General features: G+C 42.4%; 1 protein-coding gene and 1 pseudogene across 1 annotated transcript in view; one reads left to right on the top strand and one right to left on the bottom strand.

Moving 5' to 3' along the window:
* Nucleotides 1-8,697: 8,697 nt before the first annotated feature.
* Nucleotides 8,698-9,630, bottom strand: LOC147450794 (monothiol glutaredoxin-S17-like; annotated as a pseudogene).
* Nucleotides 9,631-11,107: 1,477 nt separating this feature from the next.
* LOC147450793 (uncharacterized) overlaps nt 11,108-20,798 on the top strand; it is an 18,339-nt gene continuing 8,648 nt past the window's right edge. The window contains exons 1-2 of the mRNA XM_086520964.1: nt 11,108-11,303; nt 11,450-11,635. Coding sequence (XP_086377090.1) covers nt 11,108-11,303; nt 11,450-11,635 — 382 coding nt within the window. The remainder of the gene's footprint in view (nt 11,304-11,449; nt 11,636-20,798) is intronic.

Here is a 20,798-nt window from a genome sequence, read left to right as displayed (position 1 = left end):
GTTCATAGTCCCTGTGGAGACCACAGAATGGGTGAGTCCAGTAGTAGTCAGTCCAAAGAAGGATGGGAAGTGGAGGATTTGTGTAGATTTCAAGCCCTTAAACGCAGCCACTAAGAAGAACCCATATCCTCTTCCATTCATCGATCAGATCTTGGATTCAGTGGCAGGTTATGAGAGGTATAGTGTGTGTGATGGCTTTTCAGGCTATTTTCAATTGAAGATTGCTCTTAAAAACCGCACAAAGACCACTTTTATTACGCCATGGGGATGTTATTGCTACACAGTATTGCCATTTGGGTTGTCAAATGGACTTTCCTTCTATCAAGAGAGAGCGAATTGGGTGTTGGAACCATTCATTGGTAGTTGTGTTAAAGCTTTTATGGATGACTTCTGTGTTTATAGCAGTAGGGCTGAACACCATGAGAAGCTGCAGATGGTATTGGCTCGATCTGATGACTATGGAGGACAACTAAATCCAAAGAAATGTCATCTAGCACAGCCAAGGGTGAAGTTATTGGGCCACATTGTGTCAAAAAATGGCATTGAGGCTGATCCAGACAAGGTTAAGTCTATTATTCTTCTTCCATCACCTACGAGTACGAAGCAATTGGAAACCTTTATACACAAAGTGAAGTACATGGCAAGGTTTATTCCATTGTCTTCTCAGATTCTTTATCCATTACAACAAGTGGCAAAGCATGATCGATTGCAATGGGATGACAAGTGTGAAAAAGTGTTTCAAGAGGTGAAAGAGGTGTTATGGGGGTTGTCAGCCATGCAGGCTCCTGATTGGGAGAAAGTGTTTTATGTAAATCCATCAGTAGGGGATGATGCCATTGGAGCCATGCTATTGCAAAAGGGGAAGGGCAGTCATTATATGAGGCCAGTGTATTGTGCAAGCAGAGTGAAGTTGGTAGCGGAGAGAAAGTTCTCGGAAGTAGAGCTAGTGCTGGCCAGTGTAATATTTGCTTGTCGACGATTTCGTCATTACTTGCTACCATGGCCTTTTGTTTTCTTGACGAGTTATGCCTTTTTGACACAGTTAATTAATGGTACTAACATGTCAAATGTGGTGAAGAAATGTGTAATTGAGCTGCAAGAGTTTGAGTTCTCTTTTCTAGTGGAAGATAGTACAAGGGCTACCCTAGCTGATTTGTTGACCTACACGGAGAATCCCCTTATTGTTAAGGAAGAGGTGGTGAGAAAGGTAGTTGAAGAAGTGCCACGATCAGCAATGCACATGTGTTGTTCTTTGATGGTTCATACAGAAAGAGCCATGATGCAGCTTCAGGGGGTATAGCACTTTATGACCCAGAAGGGAAGCTAGTATGCAAGAGAGGGTTCAAATTGGATGCTTATAGTAACAATGAGGCTGAATATGCTACTCTGGAAGCCGGATTACACATTTGTTTGAAGCATGGGGTTCGAAGGTTGAGCATAAAAGGTGATGCCTTGTTAGTGGTGAAGCAAGTGCTGGGTGTGTGGAAGAGCAAGAACAGCTCATTGAAGGAAATGTGTTTTAGAATTAAAGGCCTGGTAAAAAATTTTGAAGCATGGAGCATCAGACACATTGAACGTGCTCTAAATGGGGAGGCACATGAAGCAGCTCAAGGCATGATTGGGGAGCTATTTGTGTTGAGGACCAACTTACCTCTTTACCATGGTCGGGAAAGTTTGGCTCAAGAAGAGGAGTTTTTGCTAACAGGAATCATTCCAAAGGAGATTCAGAAGTCTAAGAAGTATGGCTTTGTGCGTAGAGCATACATGTACAAATTGATTGGTGATGTCTTATACATGAAAGGGGCTGATCTCGTGTTGAGACGTGTACCTTGGCGGGAGGAGCTTTATAGAGTGTCGGAAGAGAATCACGAAGGCACATGTGGTGGACATTTTGCTCTAAAGATCACCTTGCATAAGATTTTGCAAGAGGGGTATGTATGGCCTAGTTTGCACAAGGATGTTCACCATTGGTGTAGGTCTTGCAATAGGTGTCAAGCATTTGGGAAGAGAGTGTTGAAGCCAGAGCTACGAAAAACCATTATGGCGTTTGATGTGTTTGAAAAGTGGGGGATTGATGCAATAGGCCCGTTACCTATCACAAGCAGGGGCAAAAGCTATATCTTGACGGCAGTGGACTATCTCTCTAGATGGGCAGAGGCTATAGCAGTAAAACAGATCACTGCAAAGGATGTGGCAAAATTTGTGTATGATGAAATATGTTGCAAGTTTGGGGTGCCACTGGAGCTACTTTCAGATAAGGGGCCTGGCTTTAGAGCTAAACTGCTTGATTTTTTATGTGCAAAGATGAAGATTAGGCATCAGCATACCACTCCTTATTACCCACAGTGTAATGGCTTAAATGAAAGATTCAATGGTGAGTTGGTGCAAATTCTTTCGAAAGTGACAGAGCACCAAGGAAAGAATTGGGATTTGGAATTGCCTAGTGCATTATGGGCTTACCGTACTTCGGTGAAGACAGGTACAGGGTTTACTCCATTTCATTTGGTGTATGGAAAGGAAGCACTATTGCCTGTGGAGGTAGAGTTGCGTTCGGTCAAGATGTTAGAGAAGTTGCTTGGGCTGCCTAGTGATGCATTCAAAGAGAGGCTCTTGCAGTTACAAGAGGTCCAGCTGGATAGGATGAGCGCATTGGAGCATTATGGGCAGATGCAGGATAAGGCTTTGGCAAAGATAAATGAAAAGGTCAAAAGTAAGGGTATCAAGAAACATGGCTTGGTTTTGCGCTACAACAGTAAGCTGGACAAAACCTTCCAAAAGAAGTTTCAAATTAAGTGGGAAGGCCCTTTCAAGGTAGTGGAGTGTTTTTCAAATGGCACATATCAGCTGGCTAACCTGGATGGTGTTCTACATAAGTCAAGGGTAAATGGATTGCGTCATACATTGTATCATGCTAGATTGATGATGGTGGAGCAAGATGAGTTGTCTGTGGATAAAGCAGTGTTGGTGAGGGATGAGGAGACCTGTGATGCGGCGAGTCTCATATCTCTTTTTGCTGCTGCTGATCATGAATGATCTAGCAGGCTAGGGGATGGGCAAATTATGTCAGGAGTTTTTTGGAGCAAGGGATTGCACATATGTACATACACATGCATGGTGCATCGAATAAAGGATTGCCCAATTTCCATAGCCAGGTGGTTACGTGGGGCCCACATGTGTACAGGTAGGACAGCATGTACATAGTGCATCGATTTTCACTATCACCAATACCAGTATGTTTTTTCTACAATAATGAGGAGTTTATAGCGCGTAAAACTTCTCAAGGAAGCTATCCGCGGGCCGACGACATGAGGTAAGCAGGCGCGTCAGATGGCATCTAGTGGCGTCAGGAGGGCGAACGGGGTCAATATTTGCACGTGGATGAATACGGACACAAAGTGGTGTTTTCTTGTGAGAGTTATGCAGAAAGGTCATCATTAGGACCACTTTTTGGGGCCACTTCACGTGGTTGCGAGACGCATTATTGAAAAGAAATGAGTGCCAGGTGTGCGCATGGATGCAGCAGGGTGACAACTATGCACTGCGAGGTCAGTTTTTGGCCTGTTCGGGGTCCGTTTGAGGTCATCTAAAAGGCCAAGGGTGCCCAACTAATAAAGCTAAGTGTGGGAATTGAAAAAACTGAGAGAAGATCAGAAAAAACGTGGAGAAGAGAGGAGGAACAGCCGCAGGTGTGTTTTTGCTCATTTTGGAGCTTGTTTTGGCCGTAAACTGCTCATCCGAGGTCGGATTTGAGCACTTTGACATTGTAAACTGGGGTTTTGGGCCGTTCCGGACGCGATGGCGCTGTCCATTTTGCCAAATTCCTCACTCTTTTTCTGATGTTTTGGCTGTGTAAGTTTCTCCTATGAGCGAAGTTTTTGCTCTAGTTTGTGATTGTATCTGGCTTATTTTATCCATATTGTGTAAACTATTTGCCCCATTGGTATTGGGATGAGCTTCATTGAGTCTAAACAACAGCAATTTGCCTCCTTTGAGCTGAATTGAGAGTGTGTGTGTGAGTGTGTATGTGTGAGTGTTGAGTGGGCAAGTGGAATATCTCTCTCTTCTCACTCCGTCTATGTGTTTCCTGTCTCGGCCAGGCTAGTTGTGTAAGCCGAGTGGTGCCCCATAATGTGTGTGTATCATCCCAAGAGTGTGTGTCGGGTCATTATAGAGGCGTTGTGTGTGTTTCCATCTCGCTCACAGCGTCATTAACCTTTGAAAGGTAGCTGGGGCATTAGTTAAGCCAAAAGACATAACTCTATACGCATATATTTCCCATTCTGTGGCAAACGCTGTTTTGTGTTGACCCTCTATTGCAATTGCCAGTTGGTTATACCCTGAAAATCCATCTAGAAAGGAATAAGCTCGTTTCCCGGCCACCCTCTCAAGTACATGTTCTGTGATCGGCAAGGGATAATTATCCCTTAAGGTGGCTGCGTGTACCTTTTTGAGGTTCACACACACTCGCAGCTTTCCGTTCTTTTTGTGGACAACCACAATGGGTGACACCCAATCTGTATGTTCGATTTCATAGATGAATTCCGCATCCTCAGCTTGTCAATCTCCTCTTTGATTCGTTTAGCAAATGTGTCATTATATGTATAAGGACGTTGTTTGCTAGGTTTGGCATCTGATTTCAAAGGAATTGTATGTTGGCAAATTGATGGATCAACTCCTTTGAGGTCTTTGTAGGACCATGCAAATACATCTTTATACTTCTTGAGAAGTTGTGTTAGCCGTTCTTCTTCTTCAGGCTCTAAGTTAGTTGCTATATAGACCGGCTGAGGCTTCTCACCGGGTTCAACGAGGTCTATCCGTTTTGCATTTTCCGGCCCATCGTAAGATTCCTGGTTTATTCTTTCCCTGATTGGTGGTGTCATTATGATTTTTCTGTCCTGGATGGTGAATTTCCGATAGTGTGATGGTACATTCATGTTTCCTTTTTCTGACTCCTCCTTACCATCACTTTCTCCCTCAGTAGTCCATACCTCTCATGATGACCGTTTCAATTCTATGTATTTCTTTTTACGCTCCAGTTTGGTCCACTCTGGGTCTTTTGTTTTTTTCTGTTTTGATTTTTGTGATTTTTGTGATTTTGTTTCTGTTTTAGCTTTCCTTACTTGTTTTATTTACTCTTTCGTCCGTTCCCTTCAAAATTTTGAGAATCTTCTTGATATTTGGTCTTTTACACAATTCTCTGCTTTGACAAGCATTAGATAGTGAGTTTTATCTTTGATCCTGGGCATCAGGTTCTCTCTCGCTTTGTTTTCTGTTCGTTTTCTCCTATAGCGTTCCTGGCGTCTAGGGTGCTGATTGGCAAAATCATAAAACTTGATATTCTTTGTTTTCTCCCCACGCTCACTTGAGCTGTCTGAACACTCATTATCTGCATCCTTATTTACCTCCAGATGCTCAGAGGAGTTATAAAACTCTTCTTGTTCTGGTGGTTCTACAATCTCATCTCCTCCTGGTATAAGGCTTACCATGTAATAGGGTAGCACATCATAGCCATCCTTATCGCAAAATTTTGTCGTTGGACTATCTATAATGGTACAGACATCCAATGTTGCTAGTATGTGTTCCCATTCTAGAGGTTCTGAAGCATCTTCAGGAAAAGGTTTTGGAATATAATCCTTGTCCTCAATCGCTCTTTCTAAGACGCATTCTTCTCTTTTTAAGCTCCCACAATGTGAAGCTCCGCACATCCATAGCTCTTTTTGTTGCCCTAACCATGCTGGGAGTTCTGACCCTGCTAATGTAGCTGAATCAAACCCTTCTACTGGTGTCTGGTTCACATCTTTGTAAATATGGTCTTTTAGGTATATTTTGGTTGTTGTCTCGCCATGTCTGAGGTATATGTGGTCGTAACCCCAATCCTGGACCATCTTTAATTTGCCTCATGAATGGTCTTCCCAAGATGATCTCGTAATGTTCTTTTTGTCGAAATCGACTATTGCAAATGTATGCTCATACTCGATTCCGCACGAGGTGACAATTACTTTTTCTAAGAGTCCTAGAGGCTTCTCCATGAACCCATCTGCTAATTGCAATTTCATTCTGGTAGATCTCAAAGCCGGTTTTCCCCATTTTTTTCTAGATTTCTTTAGTGGCAATAGCGACTCCTGCTCCACTGTCAAGAATAGCTTTGGAAACTACTCCTTGGAATTCTACTGGTAGCGTGGTGTTTCCATCTTCTCCCTCGAAATATTCTCCAACCTTGTTTAAAGGTACAGGCCTAGTGTTTAGTTGAGGCCTGTCCAATTCTCTTATCCCTTCCTGAAGCTTCGAGGTGGGGTCTTTCACTCCAAATTTTTCTAAGCATTTGCCTACTGTGGTCCACATGTTTGGTCGTAACCTCAGAAGTTCAGCTAATGTGATTGTGCATGCCACAGGAGTGGACAATAACTCAATCAACCCTTGTGAATCCATCACTCTGTTAGAAGACAGTCTTTGAGATGGGATTGCTCTCACCTCAGACTTGGCTTCATACTCTCCTAGGTAAGAGGGTAGAGTTTTTAGCGAGTCTGGTTGGCTGTGCCCCGAACTAATTGATCCCTGGTCTCCCCCTTGTGAATGTATATCAAAGTTCATTTGTGATCTTGCCTCAAATTCTTCAATAGGAGGTAAGATCTCATTTTTCTCTTTTCTCGTGTTGTTCATGTGGTAACTCACCCTATTAGCTTCGTTGGCATCACGGATTTTCTTCCACATGTCATCTAGACCGTTACAATCCTTACCCATTTCTACCAATGTTTTAGGCTGGAACTCGTCACTTGTCTCATTCGTTGTATTTGGAATTATGATAGGCTCTCCCCTAGACTCAGAGGAATTCGTGAGTCTCTCCTTTGTTTCTACTTGTTTCTCTAAATTTGGTTTGATAGGGGTTGGAGCTGGTACTTCATCCCAACTTGCAGGTTTACCAACCGAGTTTTCTATCAAGGATTGAGCTATTTCAATCATCTTTCTACACATTTCCAACCTCTATTTTTCTATTTCAGCATATGGATAAGTCATCCATCTTTGCTATTGGGTTTGGTTCTTTTTTAGTCTAGCTTCGTAAGCTTTTAAAAGTGCGTTTAACTGCTCATTTAACTTTTTTGCCAGTACTGATCCTCCTGATCCTGCACTTTTGGGTTCTGTTATTTCCTTGGGTGCTACGACTGCCGCAGTGTGTGAGCTTAGGCTAGCTAGATCCTCTAACCGCTCTAATCTATCCTTTGTGTGTTTCAACTCCTCGGATAGAGCCGTTTGCTCTCGTTCTCTCCTGGCTTTCATACGCGCCTTTCTAGCTTTCCAAGTGCTTCTCTGAATTTTCGTTTCTGAACTTGGGGCATCGGTTTTTGGCTCTTCAATTATGGGTTCCTTCGTCATTCTTTGAGCTTGGGCTCATGTCACTGCCTGAATAGGTATTATTGTCTCGTTTTCTGACCCTCCACTAGAAGGCACTGCTTCTAGTATGTTTAAGGTAGTTTTTGCTCCTTTGCTCGGGTTCTTAGGGCAATCAGGAATCAAATGAGTAACTCCACACTCGGTGCAATATGCGTTGACTATTTCTTTGCCCTCTGCCGTCTGCATCGCCAACACCCTGATAGCATCATCAAAAAAATGTGTTGACAAGTGGAGAGTCAAGTACTTGAGCACTTCTGACACCTTAACATTGTCTCGTCCAAATGCCTTCTTAAGGGGAGGATCACATAAGATCTGCAATTTCTCAGTACTACTCTGGAGCTTGTGAGTCTTGATGTAGTCCCATACTCTCTTGAGTGCATCAGGCCTCGTGGTCTCCGAAGTTTGTAAGATGGGAGCCAGGCTGGAGAAGACCTTATAGAGGATCTTAGCGCCACCTGTGGACTCGGGAGTGGTTTTGAGTTCGGCCTTGGGCACTTTCTTGCTCGTCTACTCATCAACTCATGCAAAACGCAGAGCAGTCACACACTAGACGAGGGGCAAGATTCCGATCGATGGCAAGACAAAGGATCACGATCGGTGGCAAGAAGAAGGATTGGGATTGGCTGGGATTGAGTGATCGAAGCTGGCACTTGCACGTACAACACCCCATACTGTAGCAATAAGCCTGCATGATACAACCGAGCATTGGATGGCCTGTACCGAATAGCACCTGCATGGATGAGAAGAGAGAGGTAGAGGTGATGGCGAGGCAACTTTACACAGCTTTTTGGTGAGAGAGGAAAGTGCTGACGAGATGGGATGGTTGCAACAGCATACACAGAAACCCTCACTTCTTTGTGTGTGTGTGTGTGTGTGTGTTTTTTTTTTTTGTTGGGGCGGGCCAATTTCCTGCATGAATTGAAATGGGCTAAAAAGTTTAACAATAAGACAAAAATCCACAACCAGCGAGTATCAAGCTGCCTAAATGAAGGCAAGATCAGACAACTCAAACGCTTGAGAGACCACAGTTCTTCAAATATTGCACTACAAAAATTCATAGTTACAAGGTTCAAAGAACTGCAATAATTCGGGTACTTGAATGATTCGAGTACTTTAATGTGTAAAAAAACTCATAAAGGTTTTACCAATTATGAGAGCTCTGCCTTCAGCTCACCGCTTGCTTTTAGCTCCAAAATGATGTCGCACCCTCCTATTAGTTCACCATTATGATAAAGCTATGGATAATTTGTCCAGTTGGCATACTTCTTCAGACCTTCTCGAACTTCATTGTCACTAAGAATATCAAAGCTACCAAAAGATATACCCTAGTATGCTCACCACGTTGGAGTTGAAGCCACAACGTGGTACATCAGGAGAACCTTTAATCTTCAGTCTACTTTCAAGACTTTCTTTATGGACCATGCCTTTCTCCATCAGTAATTCCATCAGTGACAATATCACAGCCACCGATGAATTCACCAGCAATATACAGCTCATGAGGGTATGTTGGCCAGTGAGAGAAAGATTTAAGACCTTGCATGGCCGCCTCATTGCTAGAAAATCAAAGCTTCCAATTTCAACACCAAGTACTTTCAAAATCTCTACAACCTTGCGACTAAATTGGTCACACTTTGGCTCATTGGGTGAGCCTTTCATGAACAACATCACTGGCTTGGAGGCAACAACACTCTTCAGCTTTTCTTGCAAAAGCTCACCCTTGCTTGCCTCTGAGTCATTTGCAACCCCAGCAGAACCATTCGTCTTACTTGCATCTGTAATTTCCTCTATTTCTGATGTCTTCTCTGACCATTTCCAGGGCTTGTAAGCTCAGATACCTTTTGATCCAATTCAGCTGGGTTGGCACCCTCCAATTTATTTACCAAGACACCATTCTGACAGTATCGTTATCAAAACAAAAGAACGTTAATATGCAACTATACAAACAAAAAGATAGCCAAGCATTGACAAGAACCCCATGTCTCGAGCACACAAATCTTTTTCTCATAAACAACGGAAGGCCTGACCCTCCCTCCATCCTGTCACCCCACAGATGCCATCACACTGCGAGCAGGAACTGTGAACAAGAGAAGAGAACTATGATCTCAACGCACATCCTACTGGCTGGGGTCTCCTTGCTGTGAAAGAGCACACGAAGAGGAAAGGGGAATCCTGAGAAGATCAACGGGAATTTAAAAGAATCCTTCAGACATACTCTGTATAAATGAATAGAATCCCTTCCATCACTGCTAATTGATTAGTTTATTGGGTCTATGAATATGTACATCGTAGTCCTTAGGGTTGGAGTTTTCCGCCTCTTCTGCGAGCACCCATATAAGTGAGTGATTGGGCTGTGTGTGTGTGTGTGTGTGTGTGTGTGTGTGTGTGTGTGTGAGAGAGAGAGAGAGAGAGAGAGAGAGAGAGAGAGAGGAGCCTCGCAACACAGAAACAACGGCAGATGCATTTATGTGAGTGGCGACAATAGCAGCAACGTCTGGGATTTGAGTGACGCAGTGATCAGCAGCCAGAAAATAAACGTCAGCGGAACTCTCTGAAGAAACTCTCTGAAATAGCGCGCGCCGGCGAGCGCTCTTTCAGTGAGTTACTTTTCGACTGAGAGAGAGAGAGAGAGAGAGAGAGAGAGAGAGAGAGAGAGAGAGAGAGAGAGAGAGAGAGAGAGAGAGAGAGAGAGAGAGAGAGAGAGAGAGAGAGAGAGAGAGAGAGAGAGAGAGAGAGAGAGAGAGAGAGAGAGGAGAAGTCCGAAGATGGATGCACAATCATCAGGCCTAAGTTTTGAAGGCTTCGACGCCCTTTTGAAGAAACTCTCTCAAAGAGCGCATGCTCTTTCAGTGAGTTACTTTTCGACAGAGAGAGAGAGAGAGAGAGAGAGAGAGAGAGAGAGAGAGAGAGAGAGAGAGAGAGAGAGAGAGAGAGAGAGAGAGAGAGAGAGAGAGAGAGAGAGAGAGAAGTCTGAAGATGGATGTAGAATCGTCAGGCCTAATTTTTGAAGGCTTCGACGCCCTTTTGGAGGCACTTGTGAAGGGCAATAATATTTTTACCCTTCGAAAGAAGGATAGAATATCGAAAAATCTTTGAGTAGCCCTTCTAATTTTTGCCTAAATACAGCTTAATGAACTATAGGTAAAAGTTTACTTTTCAAATGAATGATTAGGGTCACCTTTCAAAACTGAGCCTTGATGCAGATATCACGACGTTTGCCATCTTGGCAAGCAACCTCTCCCAGTTCCCCAGTCAACTTCAACGGGTTAGAACCGGTTGACCAAAAGGAAAGTCAACATGCAGCCAACACAGTAACGAGCTCATAACCTAGCCAGTGAGAGACAGTGCCTCTACCATTGCGTTGAACACTCGTCCATGCCTACAAGATGCGAGCATTTGTATCTAGCTTAGCTTGATGCACTAGCCACCCCATGAACTGTGTGATCGGCTATGCCGATTACCTCCACCTACACAGGGGCAAACACTCCAATACTTAACCATTGCCGAGGTAGGTGTGGCAACAGCTTCCAATTGAAGGTGTCTTGTCTTTTTTGTCAGCTCGCTCGCCCCATCCAAGTGGCTCTTCCTCTCCTTCCTTTCCTGACTCGACTTGCCTCCATTAGCTTTCTGGACTGTTGCTTTGCTCTAGTTCTCCATGGTTTCTCAGACAGAGGCCACAACTTCCAAGATACAGAAGGAGCATGCACAGCATCATAGCAGCATGGAAGAGGATTTTTCCTCTCATGGGAATGTAGCCTTTTGCCAGAGATCTCCTCTTTATGCTTCTTGGGAAGAATTGACTGCCTCCACACTTGCAACTCTTACTGAAGAAGCAAAACTTGCAACTGTTGAAGTCAAGGCTCTAGGAGATAAAGCACTGGCCGTTTGCAAGTCTCTCATTGCTGGAAGTGTGTTTGGTAGAGTTTCACATAGTGATGTGGCTCCACTAAACGGTTGAATATTCTTCTTCAAGCTCAAAATCCATCGAAGACTAAATATAATGGCACGGTGCAAGGCTTGAAGTACATTTGGTCAGCTAAAGGCTTATGTGGATTTTTCAAAGGGAATGGAACAAACTGTGCTCGAATAATTCCTAACGATGATGTGAAGTTTTACATTTATGAACACGGTTCAAGTGCAATCTTGTGGTTGTACAGGAGACAAACTGGGCAAGAGGATGCTGAGCTTACACCATTACTAAGAATTGGAGTTGGTGCATGTGCCACAATGTCTTTGGTGCAAAAGGAAGGTGAGCCAGTAGATGCGTACATACGTAAGTTTGCATTGGCATGGGAGCGAATGTGCAAGGCCTTAGAACCACAGGTACCCCCGCCTGACATGATGAAGAAGGACAGGTTCTTGGTTGGTCTTTGGGAGAATATACGTTGGAGAGTGGAGCTAAAGAAGCCTAGGACGTATGAAGATGCACTAGAGGTAGCAAGGAACAAAGAGTGGAAGTTGAGGAAAATGAGTCAGTTAGGGGTGGAGTCTTTGCCCATGAGGTCTGAATTTCAGCCTATAGAGTCTTTACAAGGTCGCATGTCAGGGGTTCATCATGAACCAGTGGTTCAGGTTACTACTCAAGTTATGCCAACAATGGTCACTACAACAGTGCAAGATGATGGGCTAAGGCAAGACATGAGGCAAGTGGTAGATTTGATGAAGAATCTTAGCCTAAACATACTAGGTCAAGTGGGAAATAATCGAGGTCGAGGGAGGTTTGCAAATCAGCCAGGAGGTGAAGAAAGGCCTAGGAATGGTGTTGGAAAAAGCAATGGTAGGTTTTGGAGGCAGACACCCACATGTTATAATTGTGGAGAGTTGGGTCACATCAGCCCGCAATGTGATAAGCCACCAAGGATGGGGGGAGACATGTATCCATTGCCAAGACAAGTGCTAACTAGGTCAAATGATTATGGCATCAAAATTAAGGGAGACGAAGGAACCAGTGGACTGACCCAGGAGGAAAAGGGAAAGACAAAAGTGCTAAGTGTAGTCACCTTGGAGAAGGCATCAAAACTAGAGGATACATTAGTGATGCCTATTGGGAAGAGGACCACAGAAGATAAGAAAGGAAGAAGTGCCCCAGGTCCTAGTAAGAAGAAAGGAAAGAGCCATGAGGCGAGGATGTCAAGGCCAAGAGGAAAAGGAGAGCTCGTCGAAAGTTTCATGTTTCAGATTTTCCACTAGGGGATGGGCAATTAAGCTATGACTTGATGGAGGATCTGACGAGCAGGAAGGCAGATGTTACTTTTGGGGAGCTTATAGAGATGGTGCCTAAGCTAAAGCGACAGTGGAAGAGGATGGTTAACCCAATGGAGAAAGAGCCAGAGAGAGGTTCAGTAAAGGTGTTGGCAATGGATGAGCTACCAGACATTGTCCAATAGTAGATGTGTGGCATAAAAGGAAAAATTTGGGACAAGGTTATGTGGATGGCGGAGCCCAAATATGTGTCATAACACACTCATGCGTTGAGAAGATGGGTCTCACAGTGGCTGGGGTGTCAGGTTTTCGGATCAGATTGGCAAACCATCAAAAAGTAAAATGCTTGGGTGTTGTTATGATGCAAAGGCAGTGGTTGATTTTCATGTGATGCCAGCAGGGTTGGGAGCATATCCTATTATACTGGGTAGACCATGGTTACGTGCAGTGGGAGCTGTTCAAGATTGGCGACATGGTACGATTAGTCTCTATGGAAAGACAGGTACCAAGAAGCTTTATAATATGGACACAAGGAAACGATTAGAGGAGCTTTATGAAGATGAGTATGAGTCTAGTGATGAAGACTCTTCCACGGTGACACATGAGGACAGTGATAGCACTACCAGCAGTGATGAGGATGCTGATGTTGCATTTCTTTTGATGGACAAAGAAATACAGGAGTTTGGTTTAGTTGCATTTGCGAATGAGGTTGAAGATGAAAGTAAAGGGCCTTATGAAGTGATTGAAGGGCTAATGAAAAACAAGGTTGAGTTGTCAAAGAAGCAGGAATTGATGACACAAATGATCAGTGGAGACCTCTCAGCTATGGAGAAGGATATATATTTGCACATGCTGGCTAGTTTTCCTGATTTGTTCATTACTTCATATGAAGAGATCAGAGGGTTCAAGGGCGAAGAGATGCATATAGAGCTGAAAGAAGGTGCTAAGCCAGTGCGGCAAAGGCTAAGAAGGATGGGTCAAGAGCAAATGGAAGCCTTGCGAGAAGAGGTGGACAAGTTATTGAAGACAGGGTTCATAGTCCCTGTGGAGACCACAGAATGGGTGAGTCCAGTAGTAGTCATTCCAAAGAAGGATGGGAAGTGGAGGATTTGTGTAGATTTCAAGCCCTTAAACGCAGCCACTAAGAAGAACCCATATCCTCTTCCATTCATCGATCAGATCTTGGATTCAGTGGCAGGTTATGAGAGGTACAGTGTGTGTGATGGCTTTTCAGGCTATTTTCAATTGAAGATTGCTCTTAAAAACCGCACAAAGACCACTTTTATTACGCCATGGGGATGCTATTGCTACACAGTATTGCCATTTGGGTTGTCAAATGGACCTTCCTTCTATCAAGAGAGAGCAAATTGGGTGTTGGAACCATTCATTGGTAGTTGTGTTAAAGCTTTTATGGATGACTTCTGTGTTTATAGCAGTAGGGCTGAACACCATGAGAAGCTGCAGATGGTATTGGCTCGATATGATGACTGTGGAGGATAACTAAATCCAAAGAAATGTCATCTAGCACAGCCAAGGGTGAAGTTATTGGGCCACATTGTGTCAAAAAATGGCATTGAGGCTGATCCAGACAAGGTTAAGTCTATTATTCTTCTTCCATCACCTACGAGTACGAAGCAATTGGAAACCTTTATACACAAAGTGAAGTACATGGCAAGGTTTATTCCATTGTCTTCTCAGATTCTTTATCCATTACAACAAGTGGCAAAGCATGATCGATTGCAATGGGATGACAAGTGTGAAGAAGTGTTTCAAGAGGTGAAAGAGGTGTTAGGGGGGTTGTCAGCCATGCAGGCTCCTGATTGGGAGAAAGTGTTTTATGTAAATCCATCAGTAGGGGATGATGCCATTGGAGCCATGCTATTGCAAAAGGGGAAGGGCAGTCATTATATGAGGCCAGTGTATTGTGCAAGCAGAGTGAAGTTGGTAGCGGAGAGAAAGTTCTCGGAAGTAGAGCTAGTGCTGGCCAGTGTAATATTTGCTTGTCGACGATTTCGTCATTACTTGCTACCATGGCCTTTTGTTTTCTTGACGAGTTATGCCTTTTTGACACAGTTAATTAATGGTACTAACATGTCAAATGTGGTGAAGAAATGTGTAATTGAGCTGCAAGAGTTTGAGTTCTCTTTTCTAGTGGAAGATAGTACAAGGGCTACCCTAGCTGATTTGTTGACCTACACGGAGAATCCCCTTATTGTTAAGGAAGAGGTGGTGAGAAAGGTAGTTGAAGAAGTGCCACGATCAGCAATGCACATGTGTTGTTCTTTGATGGTTCATACAGAAAGAGCCATGATGCAGCTTCAGGGGGTATAGCACTTTATGACCCAGAAGGGAAGCTAGTATGCAAGAGAGGGTTCAAATTGGATGCTTATAGTAAGAATGAGGCTGAATATGCTACTCTGGAAGCCGGATTACACATTTGTTTGAAGCATGGGGTTTGAAGGTTGAGCATAAAAGGTGATGCCTTGTTAGTGGTGAAGCAAGTGCTGGGTGTGTGGAAGAGCAAGAACGGCTCATTGAAGGAAATGTGTTTTAGAATTAAAGGCCTGGTAAAAAAATTTGAAGCATGGAGCATTAGACACATTGAACGTGCTCTAAATGGGGAGGCACATGAAGCAGCTCAAGGCATGATTGGGGAGCTATTTGTGTTGAGGACCAACTTACCTCTTTACCATGGTCGGGAAAGTTTGGCTCAAGAAGAGGAGTTTTTGCTAACAGGAATCATTCCAAAGGAGATTCAGAAGTCTAAGAAGTATGGCTTTGTGCGTAGAGCATGCACGTACAAATTGATTGGTGATGTCTTATACATGAAAGGGGCTGATCTCGTGTTGAGACGTGTACCTTGGCGGGAGGAGCTTTATAGAGTGTTGGAAGAGAATCACGAAGGCACATGTGGTGGACATTTTGCTCTAAAGATCACCTTGCATAAGATTTTGCAAGAGGGGTACTCTCTCAGTCACTCAATATATCATGCAGATCATGCTCATGCAGCCATCCTATGGTTTTGGTCTTAAAATAATGCCTTGGCACAATTAGGGTAGGATGTGTGGCAATTTCTGTCTATCTGGCCTTATCCTGTTTATCTCGGTCACCTACCTAGGGTTTTCGTCCCCGGCAGCGACGCCAATGTTGGATGAATACGCCCCGACGGACGTCAACACAGCGAGAAGTCACCTAATAAGATTTTTCAGCTAAGGACGAAGCTCCACCCACAGGCGCATGGAAGCAATCATAGGGTGTTAACCTACACTCGACCGACTCCTAACTAATTCCTACAGAAAAGAGTGCATAAGAGGAAACTTCCTACAACGCTTTCTAGAGCTGAATACCCATCAAACAATCTCGAAACGCCACAAAACTTGAAGGAGACCCTACTAACATCAATAGGTCACTCTCTCTAAGGTCTATGAACCAAAACCCAAACCCAAAACACCCAGTGCAAAATCACGTAGGATGTCTGGCCGAAATTTGCAGGTCGTCGTTTCCAAAACCCCAACCCAAAACACCCGGTGCAAAATCACATCGGATGTCAGGCCGAAATTTACAAGTCGTCGTTTTCGAAATCTAAAGTGCCTAATTTGTAGCTCTACTCAATGCGAACACGTGGATATGCTGAAATGCAAAAACAGATAATCTTTGCTCACCGAATCACTAAATGAAGCTCGTAGATGGAGCTCGCAAAATTGGACCGTACGCACGCAATGTAGATATTGGCGCGTAGCTCTCATGGGGAGCAACACGCTGCACTTCTCTGCACTCGATTCCGACCACCAGTGCACACGTAGCGTCAAGATGAAGCTCTCACTCTCTCTCATACACAGTACGCTCACTCACAGACTTCAAACTTTTTAAAATGACAAAGATTTTTTCATTAAGGTAAAAAAGTGGTATAAATACCTTACAATCTCAAACCCTAATGTTCCAATTTAACCATCTACTTAATTTAAATGTCAAAACTGGGATACAATCTGAAAACTTCTGTAAACCCCAATATTTACAAAGGTGAAATGTCGAATTTTCTCAATAAATGGATAATTATAAAAAATAATAATCCATCGAGCAATCATTTTCCGTAGGGTGTGTCCAGCTTCTAACAATATTCCCCTTTGAATTTAACCTCTAATTTGTACTAGAGCATGCAAGATATTCTTATACATCATACCCAACAAAGATACCCTTAGTAATACATACCAAAGTAAGGGGCCTACTTCCACTGCTTCACCGTATTCTTCATGTAATTTTTATTTCTTGGCTTCTTTAACAATTGAAAGATCTTGAATTTTTTGCATTGATTTAGCAAACTTTGATCTCATTTGAACCTTGGAAGTGTATGTTGACCTGATTTTTCCAATTTATTGCATAAATTGCTTAATCCTTGTTTGTGACTCTATCTTCACTCTCTCACCCTAGTCGATGCAAATTGCATCAAGCTTACAAAACAACGTTGGAGTGTCATTCTCCACGGGAGACAAGAAGGCATACAAAACAAAGTGAAAATAAGAATTGACACTACATTTAATGAAAAAAACTATTGATTTATTGATAATCTATATAAGAGATGGTCAAATCACAAAAGATAAGTTTCCCTTTAAACTTTTGTGCAATCTAGTGGGAGACAAGCAACATCTGTAAATAATCTCTATGTGTGCTCAAAACATGGCAACACACACTAGAGATAATAGGCGTAGAATGAAAGAATAACCTCCAGAACCTCCCAAAGGAAGAGCTTAGGGCCACTGTTTGAAAAAACCGGGGTACATTGTATTTTAACCGGCTAAAATCGTAAAATCCCAATTAGATTTTGAGCTTGCCTTGAAGAAAACCGGCAAATTTACACAAGTTTTAGTGTAAATACTAGCAAAAGCTTCAAATTTTGACCTAAAAATCGATAGAATTTCAAGTTTTCCCTTATTTTCTTCGGTTAGGAAAAATGTGTTTTTTGAGCCCTGCTTAGGGCAAACCAAACCTCCCTTCCTCTTTAGCTCTAAGTTCCTTGAGAGAGAGTATTCTCCCTTCCTCTTCACTTGTGGGTTCCTGGTCGACAGAGAGTTTGGCTTCATTGTCTTCCCATGAGCACCACAGAAACTATCCTTTTTGTTGTCAACCTTTGTATTAACATGAGAGAGAGAGAGAGAGAGAGAGAGATTAACATCTTCTCCTTCAAGACCACACCAAACTTGACTCCTTCAATTCTCCATGAGAGCTTCCCCTTCCCCAAAATTGTTCACTATACAATGAATCCCCTAAAACCTTCCCTTCTTCTTCACACTCGAGAGAGCCAAATTACAACTCCTTTTTTTTCACCTCTTTGAGAATAAGCTCAGCCCTCTGATGAGAGAATTGATCTCCTCCTCCATGAGAGCGAGAGAAACAAACTATCGACATTTACCCAAATAACCCTTCTTCCTCACACTCAACAGAGCCAAATTACAACTCCTCTTCCTTTTGTCCCAAAAGAGAGCCCAATTTTACCTATAACCCAATTGCCTTTATGGCTAGCCCTTTGAAGGCCACAAAGGTCAAGTGCCGAAGCCCTAGCGCTATAATATGAAAATCAGTCAATATAATTTATTTGTTTATTGCTACATTCCTTACATTCTCTATTTCATGGAACCTTTGAAAGCATACCCTCCAAATATCAATGTTCTTTTGTACATTAGCAACATAAAAATGTACGCACTCAACCTCGTCAGATGGGACCCTTTGAACATATGTTTTTAATCACAGGTTACATCTATACTCTTTATAATGAAGCTTAAAATTTTTAAGGAAGGAGAGGCCGTCCACGTGTCACTCCCTAGTTCATTTCAAAAAAACACCTAAATGCAAAAGTAAAGGGTAAGATTGTAAAAAAATGAAAGCCTTTTCAGAATATAAGAAGTGACAAGCCTTTTCAAATGTAAAGTCGAGAGACTTTCTGCTACACATAAAATAAATGTAAGATAACTTTAGTGGAGGTTTTGTTACTTAATGCGTTACTTTTTGAAGATATAGCAAAAAAAAAACTTTTAGTGATTTTTTTTGTTTAATGGAAATGTAATTTGAAGATACATTTGGTTTTATCTTTTCAAATGGTTTTTTTCAAGACCAATATTGATATGTTTTAGAAAATTTTGGAAGTATGTATTTCTTTGTACATAATTGGAACATATCATGATGTCTCAAGACCTATGTGACAAATCTTCGCTTCAAGCATATATATGTGTGTGTGTGTGTGTGTGTGTGTGTGTGTGTGTGTGTGTGTGTGTAATTAATATATATATATATATATATATATATATATATATATACATACATCCATACATACGTACAAGGATAGAAACAAGTAAGAGAGTGGAGCAGAGATATTGAATCCAATTGCGCTTCCATCATTGAAACCAATTCTAGAACTCACTCCATTTATTAAAAAAAGTTTTATTATTACATTGAATTATCTTAGATTTCATCTCTTCACACCATGCTAACTTATTTAATCTCTATAATCAAGCTTGGTAGCATTGCTAGATCAAGGTAGACCAAATGAAGGAATCTCTCTCTCTCTCTCTCTCTCTCTCTCTCTCTCTCTCTCTATATATATATATATATATATATATATATACACACACACACACACACACACACACATACACACACACACCCCAATACAATTAGAACACTCTTAAGTTTGTTGAACAAGAGCTAGCACCTCATGAAAAATAATGTCTATGAGAAGCTTTCAATCTTGGTATCAAAAGAATGCTTTGGAGCATCTATTAAGAGGTCGTGTCATGCATCACTTTTATAAATGTGATAGACTATACGTGTAGGAAGAGAGTATTGACAGTGTTCCACTTGGAAGAGAAGATAACCCTATGAGAATAGAGGTATTGTTTCCTTGGCCGCAGCAACGCGCGGATCACATACTAGTATATATGACATATGTTCACAGGGTATCTAACCTGTGATTAAAAACATATATATGACATATGTTTTTAAATACCCTTTTGTAACCTGTGATTTTCAATCCCCCGAGGCCAATCACAAGTTACAAAAGGATTGAACGACGGAAAATCAATGATGTTGAGCTGATCGGATCCACAAGAAGTTTTGGACAGATTCTCAGAATAATTCCCACATTATGACTTACCTCAACATCATGAGCTTCTGTTTGGGAGGCACTGCATACCTAGCTAGGTACTATTGGGGGTAGGGGACCGCCGGCCCGGTGGGGGGGCCGGTGGTCCCTTGCCCCCAATCGTACCTAGCTAGGTATGTGGTGCCGCCCGAACAGAAGCTCGTGATGTTATGTATCGTATGAAAAACATCGAAAAAGGCTCCCTTTTCTTACATGAGAAAATTTCTAAATCTTCTTGTGGGAGAGTCAATGATGATGGCTATGGTTTTGTTTGTAGACGAATGTGATCTTGCACATATCTATTGGTTATGGCCTCCTATAGTACAATGGGCAAAGGTCCGTCTCCAAGGGAGGAGGGACTTTAATAGACATAGGGGGAATTTGGAAAGAGGCATATGTGATGGGATATGGGGGCTGATATGGTCATCGACAAAAAGTTTAAGAATCCTTCATACTCGGGGTTCAAGGGGCTGAGGATCCTGGCTGTTCATCTGCAGCCCATTCCTCACCATAATCGTTGCAGGCTGATGATATATTTCGAGCGCTCAGTTGAGCTGGCGCTTGAAGTCCTTGTGCCATCCTGGCATCTACTCCTCGCTGGCGACGTCAATTTTCTATAATGTCACAGTCGTCATCCAGAACCCACGAAAAGCTGTTAAGCCAATCACGTCACAGTCGTCCTCCAGAACTGCTGAGAGAGAGAGAGAGAGAGAGAGAGACTACCTAAGAGTCCAAAATTGAGTTTGGAAAAAATCAAATAGACAAAATTCTTTCCTTGAGTTTGCCAAGAGGAAATAGAAAATTAGATTATTTTTTTGGGTTTTTACACTAATTGTTTATATTTTGGGGCAGAATTTCTCCTTTTCCCTTTGACCTCAATCGATAATTTTGAAATTGAAAAATGGCATGATACTAAGATGAGAGACATTTTTCCCAAACATTGCTCCACGGCTCAAGACTTGAAAACTCTTCACTAAAAAGAAATTGAAGTGTATATTTTACATTTCTTGTAGAGTTTTTTAAATTAAAATTTAGAGAAAATTTTGAAAATGTGTAGGTGGGATTTTACTAAACCTAG

Source organism: Adiantum capillus-veneris, chromosome 9 (genome assembly GCF_014529385.1).
Source record: "Adiantum capillus-veneris isolate H3 chromosome 9, ASM1452938v2, whole genome shotgun sequence".
NCBI classification, from domain to species: Eukaryota; Viridiplantae; Streptophyta; class Polypodiopsida; order Polypodiales; family Pteridaceae; genus Adiantum; species Adiantum capillus-veneris.
The sequence above is the reverse complement of the archived record's forward strand: the minus strand, read 5'-3'. Positions and strand labels throughout refer to the sequence as shown.